The 14,506-nt window shown below is 39.1% G+C and overlaps 1 protein-coding gene across 6 annotated transcripts in view; it reads left to right on the top strand.

The window, feature by feature from the left end:
• Window positions 1-14,506, top strand: part of SNX12 (sorting nexin 12) — a 110,618-nt gene that overhangs the window by 593 nt on the left and 95,519 nt on the right. For 2 of the 6 annotated variants that reach the window (XM_080909745.1, XM_080909742.1), the window contains exons 2-4: window positions 5,466-5,561; window positions 6,526-6,650; window positions 7,185-7,275. In XM_080909745.1, the coding sequence (XP_080765871.1) occupies window positions 5,466-5,561; window positions 6,526-6,650; window positions 7,185-7,275 (312 nt within the window). Of the gene's footprint in view, window positions 1-5,465; window positions 5,562-6,525; window positions 6,651-7,184; window positions 7,485-8,633; window positions 8,988-12,918; window positions 12,992-13,982; window positions 14,230-14,506 lie in introns of those variants that run through there. The other 4 variants (XR_013974879.1, XM_080909743.1, XM_080909744.1 and 1 more) reach the window with 4 other exon arrangements.

The raw sequence follows: 14,506 nt of genomic DNA, 5'->3' as shown, positions 1-14,506 counted from the left end.
CTATAACTAAACTAGGTTATGGGAAGCCATTCTGAAGGGGAGGGCTCAGCTTCTTCCTGATGAGATCTCTCTGGGTTGGTGGAGTTAAGCAAAACCTTTAGTTAAAGGAAAGAGTAGGGGAAAGGGAGACAGTGGGCTTATGGGAGCAATAGAAAAGCAATTTTGAGACTGAATGCTTTGCTGACCAGTGTAAGATTTACATCTGAAAGAGAGAAATGTTTTATGCTTGAGTTTCTTAGGTACCACAATGTGATGTCTCACGGGAAACCTGACCCTGCACTGGGATTGGTGGATTTTCAGTTGCTGCTCCCATCCTCTACTGATCCTTTAGATTTGAAGTATCCAGAATGTTTACTTCAGGTTTTATTGGCTCTCACTTAGGTTTTTTGAAAAAGGCTGTTTGCCTTTTTTTTTTTTTGTCCCTGATCTGTCATTACTTTAATACATGACATTCCAGAATGGCTCCAGGAATGGCTTCTTCCAGTTTGCACCCCAGGGGACTTTATCTCTTAGTCCACAGTGCAAGGATGGAATGTGCAGTTAGAGTACATGGTTCACAGGTATTTTTTTTTGCCCAGTTGAAATGGTACAGGTTAAACAATTTAAGAACCATTTTTTTTTTAACTTTTCCTTGTGTTTTCTTCTCAGGTTAGAGATCCAGGATATTCCTTGTGAACAGCATCCTTTTTGAATATCATTGAAGATCTGAGAGTCATATGATGTTCTCATATTTTAGATGAATTGAACAAGAATGTCTTTTCTATCTGTGCCTGTTAATCTTATGGAGAAATGGCACCCTCTAAGTTGAGAGGTGGCAGAAAGTGAAAGCAGCATGAGGCACACTTGTTTTATGGAGACTAGACTATTTGAAATGTTCTCTTTGGAGAAGCATGAGATTTACATTCTTCAAACTGATAAAAGAGGTGTTAATGGAGGAGAACTTAATTACTTAAGGGAACCTAAGTATAACTTGTTCAGTGTAAAGAGTGCTTTTAGGGTTCTAGACACTTCATGTAGGTGCATAAAGCACCTTATGCATCAGTAAGGAAATAGTTCTGTAGGAATTCTGATAACAGCAAAGACAATTCAACTAGGTTTTAGTTTCTTTTCTTTCTAAAGTTTTTTTTTTTTGATACTAGGTTTCTCTGTATACCCCTGGCTGTCTTGGAACTCACTCTGTAGACCAGGCTGGCCTCGAACTCAGATTCACCTGCCTCTGCCTCCCCAGTGCTGGGGTCAAGGCAAGTGCTACTTTGTCCATCTAGCTTTTAGTTTCTGCATACCTTTAAAAAAAAGTAGAAATCAGGAAAGCATGCACTTTATATAATTTCCCCAAGTACATGTAATGTATAAGATAGGGCTGGATTTGAAACCAACTCCCTGGGAGACTCCAAAGTCCATGTTCTTTCCATGACTTTGTTAAACCTTAGTTGCAAAACTTAGTATGCAAAAGGTACACTGAGACTTTTGTTTTGAGACAGGGTTTCTCTATGTAGCTCTGGCTGTTCTGGAACTCACTGTGTAGAGCAGGCTGTCCTGGGACTCACCAGAGATCCACCTGTCTCTTCTTTCCAAGTGCTGGGACTAAAGGTGTGTGCCACCGCTGCCTGGCTTACACTCAGTCCCTTCAACAGTTCCAGTTATATAATGTTGCTAGAGTTCATGGTGCTTCTTTATTTTGTGGGTTTGAGTTGATTTGAGGCTTTTGCTGTTTTATTGAACTCTAGTTTTGAGAAAAATACTAAAATCATTTGTCATTTGTATTTATCTTTTTGGTTCTGGACATTTGATTCTGGCTTCATGCATGATGAGCACATAATCTTCCATTGATTCTACCCCTTCAGCTCCCTTTAATAAATATTGATGAAGCTATTCTCTTTAATTTTATTCAGGAATGGATCCTGCCTGCTTGAGGAATCTGGAGAGGTGCAAAGGGGCCTTACGTCATTGTACATATGGACATTTCAATGTGGACTTGAATTTTGTGTTTTCTTCTTTCACTTTATTTTCACTAGTTATGTTTCTATTGTTTGGGAAATACAGTATCTTTAGTGAACACTAGTGCAAATCTAAAATTCTGTAGTCCTAAATGTCCTTTTTTCTCTTGGGTATTCTGATATATTTTTCTATAATGGAGTAATTTTAAACAGTTAATAACACTTAATACATGCACATAGTACAAAATTCAGTCAGTATACTGAACATAGAGTATCCAAATGGCATTACCAGAGGCTTTTCTTTCAAGAAAGTTTCCGGTGTCTTTTTTAAATCAAAAACTTAAAAAAAATTATTTATCTTACGTGTATTTAGTGTTTTCCTCAAACATGTGCTTGTATCATGTACATCCTGGAACTGGAGTTAGAGATAGTGGTGAGTTGCCATGTGGGTGTTGGGAATTGAACCATGGTCTTCTGTAAGAACAAGTGCTCTTAAACACTGAGCCATCTCTCCAGCCCCTTTAAGTTTTTTTTTTTTTTAATTACATTTATATTTATTTTGTGTCCAGAGGAAGGTTGCCCCACATGTCAGAGGAGAACTTGCAGGACTTGGTTCTTTCCTACCATGTGGGACTTTGAGACCAAACATAAGTTGTCAGACTTGGATGCAGGCACCTTTACTTGCCCATTCTCCTGACCAGCCTCCAGTTTCTTATTTTTTCTTTTGTTTTGTTCTTTTTCTAAGTTTCATGTAGCCTTGGTTGTCCTAAACCTCACTGTGTAGCTGAGGATGACTTTGAATTACTGATCTTTCTGTTTGTACTTCTAAAGTGCTGGCATTACAGGTCTTTGCTATCCTGTTTGGTTACTTGTTTATTCTTTTTTAAAAATGCTTTTGTTTTTTGAGAATTTCATACAAAGTATTTTGACCATATTCATACCTACATTCCCCCTTATTTTTTCCTGATCCATCTCCACCTCCCTGTCTCTTTAATTTGAGTCTTCTTTAAAAAAAAAACAAAACAAAAAACAAAAGGAAAGAAAACAAAATCATCCAGTCCAATTTGTGTTGCCTATATACTTCTGGTATGGAACCATCCACTGCATCATTGTGGACCTACACATCCTAAAGAAACCTCGATTCTCCATCTTCCATTTTTACTTTAAAGAATTGTTTAGATGATAAAATAATTTATATGAGACTTTTTTCAACCATTGATATTTCTTGGGCCTTTAAGATTTTGAGTAAAATTGGAGCTATATCAGTGGTCTGTTATTTGACTGAGGAGGAGATTTCAAGACTTGGGGACTCTTAAGAGTTGATATAGTAAGGACCGGGTGAGGCTCTACCAGCACTCCAAGATACTCCTTTCTTGCCACGAGGCAATTGTGTAGAGAAGAAACAGGTGGTTCCTTTCTTACTTACCCATTGCTCTGAATTGGCTGGGAAGAAATACATTCTAGATTAATCACTAAGGAGTCTACTTAGTGATTTAGATGAAGGAATGAGTATGTTACAGAAAACTAACTTATATAATGGCTTTTCATTCTGCATTTTTAGGTAAAAGGGTAACTAGATATATAGGATTTCTGTTTAGTAATTGAGTATTGATAACTTACATTTTGAGAGAAGCAAAAGTTGTCATAGTTTTTGATTTTTTTTTTAAAGACAGTGTCTCAACTATATTGTTCGGGATGGTCTAGAACGCTCTGTAATGGCTTGGCCTCAAACTCCGAGATCTGCCCACTTCTGCCTCCTGTGTTTTGGGATTAAAGGGATACACCACCTCACACAGTCAGGTGGTTAATCTTAAGATATTAATGTAGTCATGTAGAGAACAAACAGGATGCATAAAACAGCATGAAGAAAACCTAGTGATGTGACACTTTATAAACTGTAGAAGTGAAAGGATCTGAAGTTCAAGGTCATCCTCTGCAATATAACAAAACCCTTAGAAATGGGAATGTGGCTGTATTTCAGTTGGTAAATACTTACCTAGCATGTATAAAGCTCTGGGGTTTGACTCCCAGTGCTTCATGAACTGGGTGTGATGGTACATTCCTATAATTTCCTAAGGAGGCAGGAAGATAACAAAGTTATCGTCAGCTACATAGTTTGAAGCCAGCTTAGGATAGAGACAAGGTCTCAAGAAAAGTATAAGTGTCAGAAGGTATCAGACAGGAGGTCTACCACAATGTACCCAGTTGTTCTTATCAGGAAAGATTTTCTGAATGAAGTTTGAATTGAGCTAGGACATGTAGTATAGAAAAGATTGGAATAGGAAGGCAAAGGTAGAATGTCTTGGAGGTCTAGAGAATGATCTGAAATAACCATACTATTGATTTTGAATGAGTAAGTTTCAGTATATGGCAAGCCAGAGTACAATATTATACAGCAAGGGATGGATAGATAGTAAAACATTATCAAGTCAGGCATTCAACATATCCAGCTGAAATTGACTGGGGAAGCACCTTTAAGGGACCCAGCTGGAGTTCCCCATACAGAGAGTCCCAGACAGAGCAGAATGTTCCTTCGGATGAGGCTTCCAAGTAAAAGAACAAATAGCAACAGAAAGGTAACATCAAGTCAGGTATCCATATATCCAGGAGAAACCAACCAGAGAAGTTAGGCAGTTAGCTGGAATTCCTGATTAAGCTTTTTATTTCATGGCTGAGCTTCCCATGGCTGAACTTTAGCTTTTCTTTCCCATTGTAGAAAATTATTATTATTATATCAGGATAAACATCTGTTGGAAATAATTTACCCTCTTGTTCTCAAAGACTGTTTTCACTTTTGGGGTGTTTTGTTATTCTTTTCCTTTCATATCACAAAGATAGGAAGGGGAAGCACAATCCTAAACAGGGGCCTTGGAGGATACTTTGAGACAAACGTGTGGGTCTGAAGTAGGGGTGCAAAGTCAATCTGAGCTCAAATAATTTATGATGTGCCAGTATAATTTACATTATAACATTACTGTCTTCTCTGTAAGGTAAATTTTAAGTAGCAAAAAGTTTTATTTGTATGTGGCAGAACCAAGAGCCTTGAGCATGCTAGATAAGTGCTCTACTGCTGAGCCACACTTCAGCCCCAGCAAGAGACTTCTGATCCCCAATTGTGATATGATTGGGTATGGTAAGGGTTGATATTCACCTGGTAGTGTTTTGGAAGAGTTTTAGCTATATACTTTATAGGAGAAATTTTTCTTTTTTTGTTGGAAGTCAAACCCAAGTGTTCATACAGAATAGGGAAGTCCCCTACCACTGAGACATATCCTCAGTCCCATAGCAACTACTTCATTGAGATGTTCCGACAGGTGATCTCCATAGGTTGAACAGAACTTATTGCCTGTTTTCAGTTTGCTTGTTTTTTACTTCTGTGATAGGGTCTCTCCATGTAGGCCCAGCTGATCTGGAACCTATGTGGCTTAGGTTGGCCCCACACTAATTGCTGATATTCCTGACTCAGCTTCCCACGTGAAAATTAAATGCCACAGCACCTGGCTTCTTTTCATTCTTTCTTTCCTGTAGACAAACCTACCCATCTTCAAGCTGAAAGAATCCTGTGTACGTCGACGCTATAGTGACTTTGAGTGGCTGAAAAATGAGCTGGAGCGAGATAGTAAGGTACAGCTCATCTCTTTATTAGTACCATTGGAGGAGGAGATCTGTATAGGCTTTGGGTGTAAGATCATAGCCTGAAAAAGTCTTGAATTGGGTAATAAGGGTGAATACATTCTTATGGACTCATTCCTAATATATTGGTTCTGGGGGCATACCTTTTGAAACTTAGGACTTATTATTTGTAAAATTTGTGTGTGTGTGTGTGTGTGTGTGTGTGTGTGTGTGTGTTGTATAAAGATGTCACATACAGGGCAGAGGAGCAGGTTATGTGTCCTGCTCTATCTCTCTGCCTTACACATTTTAGACAGGGTTTCTCACTGATACAGGAACTGGGCCAGCAATCTCCAGTGCTTCTCCTATCTCTGCCTTCCACTCCAGCTGGACAGTTTTGTTTGTGTCCTGGAGTCCATATTCATGTCCTCATGCTTGTGCAGGCTGTGCTCTTGCCAGATACACCCTCTCCTCAGCCCCATGAACAACATTTTCAACTATTTTGTTCTTTTGTTGTAAGTTAGTAAACACCTATAAGTGAAAACATGTGTCAAGAAAAGCTAACTGCTTGGATGGTGCAGGATTAGTAAGGAAAGTGAAAAGTACTTGAAGTTTATTTCCTTTCTCTTGACATGGTAACTCTGTCCTTCCACAGAAATCAAGTTGGATCCATATGGGCCATCCTTACTGTCTAAGGTCTTAGCTGGACCTGTGGCATTGTGGATCCCAAGCATAAGAGAATTGAGAAATACACTTACTGAGCAGATGAAGGCAGGAGGATCAGAAGTTTACGGTCATCCTAGGCTACATAGACAGTTTGAGACCACTGTGCAGCCATGGAAAGGGAGGGAGGAAAAGAGGGAAGGAGGGACGGAGAGAAGGATGGAGGGTTGAAGGGAGACTGAGAACGAATTTTACCATTTTATTTGCTTTCTTCTTTCTTGCCCTCTCCAACGGGGCTGATATTTGACTGCAGATCGTAGTACCACCACTGCCTGGGAAAGCCTTGAAGCGGCAGCTCCCTTTCCGAGGAGATGAAGGGATCTTTGAGGAATCTTTCATTGAAGAAAGGAGGCAAGGCCTCGAACAGTTTATTAACAAGTAAGCAAAATTCTTGGCTACTCTGCATACTGCTTTTGCTATTATAAAATGTTTCTTTACTACCCTTCCCTCCCCGCTTTTCTCCCCTCCCCTTCCTCCTTCATTTTACAATTTGCTCTTTCCCTTTTTGATGGGGATTGACTCCATGGCCTCACATATGCTAGGCAAACACTCTACCTCTAAACTATTATACCCTCAGCCCATCATGATCTTCTTATTTTTTTGTCTACTTTGTCCTTTTGTAATAGGTAATGTGATATAGTGGGCAAACTGAAGATAGTAAAACTTTATTCTTGTGAATAAGTTCAGATCCTGTATGCCAAGGCCTGAGAGTGTAATGCATGTTAACAACCCTTTTAACTAGGAATTTTCCTATCTTGTTCTTCTGTTCCATTTCCCTTTATTACAGTTCAGGTCATACCCTACTGTTGTCCCCTAGAGGCTCAAACCTTTCTCACCTCTTCATATTCCTGTTCCCCTGCCAAATCTCTCTGATCCCAGATACTACTGATAACTACTCTGGTCTCTTTATAGAATTGCTGGGCACCCACTGGCTCAGAATGAACGCTGTCTACACATGTTCCTGCAGGAGGAGGCAATTGATAGGAACTACGTCCCTGGGAAGGTGCGCCAGTAGGAGTCCCTCTCACCACTTGCCCTCTACTTTTCCTGCTGAAATGACATTGGTTTTTACACTAAGCCTCTCTCTCTTTTTGATCTGAAGTTGGCTACCCATTCCCTGGCTTGATAGACCGTCTTGCATTGTGCCCCTTGGTACCAGACTACACCGTGTGGGTGCTCTGCTAGTATCTCTTCTCTGAAGAGAGGTGGGAAACCACAGGCAGATGTTCTTTGCTTGGGGTTGGGGTGGGGGAGGGATTTAACTGGAAGGCAATTTCTTGGGCATTTTACCTATACCAGAAGGCTAACTTGGGGGAGGGGGGTTTGTGCTGGTGAGGCACTGGGATATATTACTGATGCTGCAAGTTTAGGGCCTTTTTCTTATTCTTAGGTTTAACAAGGAACACAGAATAGGGAGCATCCTTGCTTTTCCTACCTGCATGAAAAATTTTCTTTTGGGGGAAGGTGGTAGAAACCCAAAACTTATTTTTTCTAGGCCTACTCCCAGTTTTCTCAGCAGTTTTTGTGTTTGTTTGTTTGTTTTTCCTTTTCCTTGTTGCTTTTCATGGCAGCAATCCTAGAGTTTTAGCAGTTCGATATGTGGAGCAGGATGTATGGGTTTTCTGGGCCCATCATCATGTTTACTGCAAAGACAAAAAAGCCATAGGTAGTAGGGTGCTCCTATTGCCTAGCCCCTATTCTTTTGTGGTTCCCTACTCTGGCTGTCTATATTTTGCTCACTAGCTAATGAGTCAGTATGGGCTAGCAGTTCTCCCTCCTTAAGCCCTTGTTTCTTTGTGTGTTAGTTAGCTTTGTGGATTTTGAGGGATAAGAACAACTTATCACTGCCAGGTGACTTTCTGAATGGTGGGAGGGGGTCATGTTTTAGGTTCCTTTTGGTGATAAGGAAGAGCAACATCATGTCCTCCTTCCATTCCTCCTTTTCCCATGTCATTTAGTGCTGCCCCAAGGGCAGAAGTATACACACCACAGTTTCTCATTTCTCCTAAGCACTTTTGAGCTGTTGATTGGGGCTCAGGAGCAAGAGTTGTCTGCTGCCTTCCCCAGCTTGGTCACAGGGTTATTGAACTGCCTGTACTTGTTTCCTGTGGAATTCCAGTGTTGTCCCCAGAAATTGAAATAGGCTAGCAGCTAGGTGTAGATTTCCCAAATCTTAGCTAAAGCAGCTTTTTGAGGCTGGCAAGTGACCTATGCTGTTGTTTGGGAGGTGGTGGTTTGTTTGCTGGGGCCTGCTGTCTATCCAAGTGGTGGGATGAGAGTAAGTTAACTCTGGTGCCAGGTGCAAGTTGGGACTCTTGGCTTAGGCTCCCTGTCATGGAAGGATTTGTGTTTTCTCTGTAGGTCCTTGGGGAAAAGGATTGCTGATTCTGGTGTGACCCTGGTCAGAAAGATCAGGATTAGATTTTGACAGGGGACTTGGAGCCCATCTCAGTGTTGTTAGCTCTCCTGCTGCTGAGCCCATGCTGATAGCTGAGTAGCCCCTTTCCCACCTCGTCGGTGTCCTTGCTGCCTTTTGATTTGTATCCTCTGTTACAGTTTTTTTTTTTTTTTTTGGTAAGATTTCTTCTTTCATTGTGCACAAGTGCTAAGACTCTGAGGCTCCATTTCTTCTGTGTATATATCCTGACTTGGGGCTTTTATTCAGCAAATTGTTCATTCTTCTGTCAGACAATGTCATATTCAACTCTGTTCATATTAAACCACTGTGAAGCAAGCCTCCGTTTTCCTCCTTAAGTTGTAAATTTATTATTTCCTAGTGCTGAATACATGCTGGGTATTGTGTAGAGCTCATACAACATGGCCATTGTCCTGGGATGATGAGTAAGCTTTGCATTTATATTACATTACAGAAAGTGGAATCTATACTGTTTTTAGTAGTTTACCTATGGTTTCTTGTAACTTGTAACTGACTTTGCCACATAAATAATGCATCTCCTTCCAGGAAGTAGCCATATAATACCTGTGGTTTAGGTCAGATTTAGCTGATTGGATTTTTATGTTTGTGGAGTTTTGTTAATTTGACTTGGATGTATTTATTACCTGTGTTTATATATGCATATGCAATGTGTACATATACATATAGATCCATCCTTTGATACACCCACATATCATCAACAATTTCATTGCCCTTTTACCTCATTTGATGATGATTCCTTGTGTTATTTTTCAAAAAGATTTGATACAGACAGGTGGGTGAAGTCCTAAGAGCTTCTGATGGGTGTTTTCATCTGACTAATATGGTCATGTACGTGGTAGGTTCCATGAAGGGTTGGAATGAGGGAGGTAGGAATCTTGTCATCTGGTAAATTAAGGTAGTTTTAGAGCTGGACATGATAGCACTTGTTTGTAACCTCAGGAGGATCAGGAATTCAAGGCCAGCCTTTATTACATTGTTAATTTGTTAAAATTTGAGGTCAATATGGGACCTCGTCCTCCTAGGAAACCTACTTTTAATCTAATTTAAAACGGAACAGTGGTATAGAAAAATGACATGTTCAAAAGATGAGGGCATTATAAAGACTTAAGAATGATATTCGGTTTTAAGCAGAAGAGCCAGTTGAATGAAGGAGGTTAAAGGATTTTCAGTCATTAGAGAATGAGGTGACTGAAGCTACCTGGGGGAGTAGGAAGACTAGGTGTTTCTGTGAGATAAAGCTAAGGATCAAGAGACGCAGCCTTTGTGGGTGGCAGTATTACAGAAGGAACTGGAGAATAACTAGAAAATTGGCTATAAAGTAAAGTACCATCTATATTTTAGACAGTATTCAGTTAGCTTAGATGTAAAATAGGGTAGTCAGAGTACAAGTAAGATGAGTGAGTGCATTGTATTTCTACACAGAGATTCAAGAACTTTCTACACAAGACAAAAATGGGAGATGAAGAGGGTCAGGCATATCTAGTTACTTATTCCCCTCCCTCCCTTATTTCTTTTATTTGAGACAAGGTTTCACTTAGTAGCACATGCTGGCCTGGAACTTGCCCAGGGTAGCCTCAAACTTGTGATTGTCCTGTCTTTGCCTTCTGGGTGTTATGAGTGTATGGACGATTTCCTTTTATTTATTAACTTTAATATCAGTCAAGTTCAGTTTCCTCTTTTTGGAGGAAAGTTGGCCATTTTAAACACAGTCTAAAGTTCCTATAAGAACTTTAAACCCAAATCCTCTTACCTGTCTATACTGAGGCAAGGCATGTTTTTTTTTTTTTTAAAACAAGGAAGTTAAGTTTATACACATATTTGAATGGTTGCTACTAATGAATCCTCCCTTTTCCCCATAGCCCAGAAAGATTCAACCTTATATTGGGTTCTAGGAGACAGAGGCTAAACAACAAATTTTCACAAAACTAGACCTAAAAGAAGTATACACCTTAACATTCCAAACCCTTACCTACCCTATTGGAGATGAGTTGTTGAGCTAGTAAAGGTGGGAGAGGTTAATAACAACAGGCTTCGCAGGAGTTTCTGTATGGTACATCGCCTAAGTGAGACACTTCTATGTTGAAATACTTGTAAGAATTTAAACAAAATCACCTGCTGTGGAAATTTAGACCAGCTGCTCACTGAAATGGATATTTCTTAATGTCCATGAGGGCTGTTGGGTCGCTCCTGGTATTCTCTTAAGCACAATAAACATTCTAATTTTCCCTTATTTGGTTTTTTTAACCCTTTTATCTTTATAATTCTGAAGTTTCTCCAGTCTTCACATGGGCCTAAGCCAGGGGGTTTGAAATAGCGTACTACTTTAATTACAGCATAAAAGTTGGGTGTTTCTTACTCCAATTATACATCATAGCAATTAAGCTTTCTTTTTTTGAGATGGGTCAGGTAACTGAAGCTACTCTTGAGTTTGCTATGTAGTTGAATATGTATCTCCTGATCTTCTGATTCTACTCTCAAATGCTGTCTTTACATGCTTGTGCTACTGTGCCTGGCATTTTATTTATTTATTTTTAGGCAAGGTCTCATCCTGTACCTCAAGATGACATAGAACTCTAGAACTTACTATTTACCTGGGCTAGCCTCAAACTCATGAATAATCCTCCTGCTTCAGTCTTCTGAATGTTGGGATTGTAGGAATAAGTCTCCATGCCCAACCTCAAGATTATTTTTGACTTATAAACTCTTATGAATAATTTAATTTAGTTTATGGTTTTCTGCTTCTCCCTTTCTGACCACCCACTACCCATCTTTTCTTTTTTGCCTTGCTTATATAACAAATTGCCTTCTTAATTTTATTTTTAGATTTATTTTTTGTTTCTTCTCCCGTGTGTGTGTGTGTGTGTGTGTGTGTGTGTGTGTGTGTGTGTGTGTGTGTGTGGTGTGTATGGTGTATGTGTGGGGGGTGTGTGTATGTGTGATTTGTTTGTCTATATTTTTGTCTGACTTTTTCTGAATACTCATATAAAACATACAAATAGGAATAATTATCAATATCACAAAAGAATTCTTTTAACCCTTCGGGGGCTTTCTTAAAAAGTGACTTCTATGGTAGTTTTATTTATATATTTGTCTGTTTTTGATGGTCTCACTCTGTAACTCTAGCTAGCCTCAAACTCATTATGTAGCCTAGGCTGTTGAGTGTCCTCTGGCTTAGTCTATTGAGTTTTGCCATTTACTGGTGTATGCCAACATACTTTGCTCTTTTTCAGTGGTTTCAAATGTTTGTATGTAGATCATAAATTCCTTTACCTGGAAAAACTGGAGGTAAAGGGATAAGATTGTTAACAGGAACTGTCAGCTAGACATAGATAAAATATCAGAAGAGGGATAGAGAGATGGCATCTCCAAATGGGTCTGATGACTTTTTATGACCTCCATGGGCACCAGGCATGCCTGTGGTTCATGCATTTGTAGGTGATATTTTCACATAGAAGAAAATAAATAAATCTTTAGGCTGGAGAGATGGTTCAATAGTAGGAACACTGGCTGCTCTTCCAGTGGACCCTGGTTTAATTCCAGCACCCATTTTCAGCTCACAACCATCTGTACCCACAGTCCCAGGGGATCCCATGTCCTCTTCTGGCCTCCATTGTCACTGTGTTCACATGGTACAGTATACTCACCAAGGTAAATGGGAACAGTATAAATAAACCTTTTTGAAAATTATAAAGAAACCATAGCTCTTAACAAAGGAATGCATTTGTAGAATCATGAGTTTTCTTTACTCGTCCCCATTCTTATTCTCTAAAACTGACTTTTACCTGGTGTGTCCTAGAGCTCCCCTTTCCTTTCCCTCTGACTTCATCCATATACGTGTAGGAACATTCACACATATGTATATAGTTTAAAAATACAACATTGTTTTACTACTATATAAATTAAATATATTATGCTATATATTACATATTTCTTTTTGCATTAATATGTGGATATTTACCTCATTTAGAAAATGAAAAGAAAAATAATGGTATAGCATTCAATAGTATAGTTTTAGTACAGTTTTTAACAAATGGAAACTTGCCTCTAATCGTTCACTGTTGTAAATACTGCATTTGATCTTATTCCTGTGTCTAAGTATTTCTGTGGGATTGAGAGAAGGAATTGCTAAGTCAAAGAGTGTGTGTAGTTTGTACTTTGATAGCTACAGCTAAATTACTGTTTTCTCCCCCCCCCCTTTTTTTTAAACAGGGTCTCTCTTTGAATCCCTAGCTGGCCTAGAACTCACTGAGATCCACCTACTTCCCAAGTGCTTGGTTTAAAGGTGTGGCCCCCAAGCTGGGCTAAATTACTTTCTTTAAAGAGTGTAGGTTAGACCCCCAATAATATCAAATATCTGTTCTGCAGCTCCCCTCAAATGAAGAAATTCATATTTTCCCACAAGAATTTTCCTTTACTAGTGGTACAAACTAAAATAACCTATAATTATCAAAATTATTTTAAAATGTTATTTTCAATAATTCTAATTTGCATTTCCTGATGCATTTAGTTGTAATAATACCAACTGTTAGGAGTTTTACAAGTTTCTCCACACATTTAATTTTGGTCATTCTAGAAGTATTATCTTTCCATCAGTTAGTTAAGTATCCTAACCACTTTAACAAATTTAGCTATCATTCTTAAGTTAATGGCCCTGAATACTTCTATTTTTCTGTTAGCCTTGGGGGAAGCAGTAAAGTTATTTATTCCATTGGTTCCATCTTAGATTAACACTGCTTGAAGCCAAGCCCAGAGCAACTCCCATGGATCCACATGGAAATATAATTTGCTTCTTGGACCTCTGATAAATCCAGCTTGGACTTCTTTTTGGTTATTTTTCTTAGATCTAAACCTTAAATTCTAGGAAGGGACCAAATTAGGATGGTGGTGGGGGTAGGAGGGAACTGAGAACAACTTGTTGATTTAAATTGGTAGCCATATTACAAGATCCCGCTCTTCTGGTTGGCATGTGTAGATCAAAAATAAACAAGCCTGTAGTTTGTATGCTGTGGGAAGAACATTCCCTCTTAATGGAGGGATGAGCCTCAGGAAGCAGCTGGTATAAAAAATCAATGGGACCACTGTGGTGCTGCTTTTAAAAGTGAAGGCCTACCTGGCTCCTGTGGCTGAATTAGTAATTGTCTGTTCCCACCTAAACAGTTTCACATTTCACATGTGTCTAAGAGTTATTGCCCCTTATATTAACACAGTTAATTCAGGTTATGGGTTTTATGGCTGTTAGAAGTCCTCTCTTAAGCTGTACATCTTCCATCAAGGCCAGCTTGGAGCTCTCCCTTTGATTTGGTTGCTGAGGTCCTGGGTCTGAGCAGTGGAATGTTTTCTGGAATGTTGGCCTTCCTTGCTGCAATATCACCACAGGATTCACGATGGAAGCAGGAAAGGTCACAAAAGCTGGAGATTGAAGATCTGTGTACTAAGTCCATTGGAAGAACAGATGTCTAACCCAGGAAGTTTGTCCATTCCTGTATTACCATTTCAGCCAGTCATCTGTCATTTGCTTTTATTCTCTGTACCTTTCTATACATACCAATTTACCATAGAAAATACATTGTGTTATGTTTTTATTTCTATAAATTACCATTCAGTGTTTTAGAAATGTTTGACTTACCAGATTTATTAAATGTGACACAGTATATACAATATGCCATAGTATGACTAAGTTTATTTCATTGTTCTCTTATTGATAGATTACTGGATTAAATAATTTTAGTATTACTTCTACAAACAATAGTGGTAGCATGATTCTTGAATTTGACTCTTCATTGTTTTCTCAAACTGA

The sequence above is a fragment of the Micromys minutus genome (genome assembly GCF_963924665.1).
Source record: "Micromys minutus genome assembly, chromosome: X".
In the NCBI taxonomy this organism is placed as follows: domain Eukaryota; kingdom Metazoa; phylum Chordata; class Mammalia; order Rodentia; family Muridae; genus Micromys; species Micromys minutus.
Note: the sequence above shows the minus strand (reverse complement) of the source record. Positions and strands in the feature narration are given on the sequence as shown.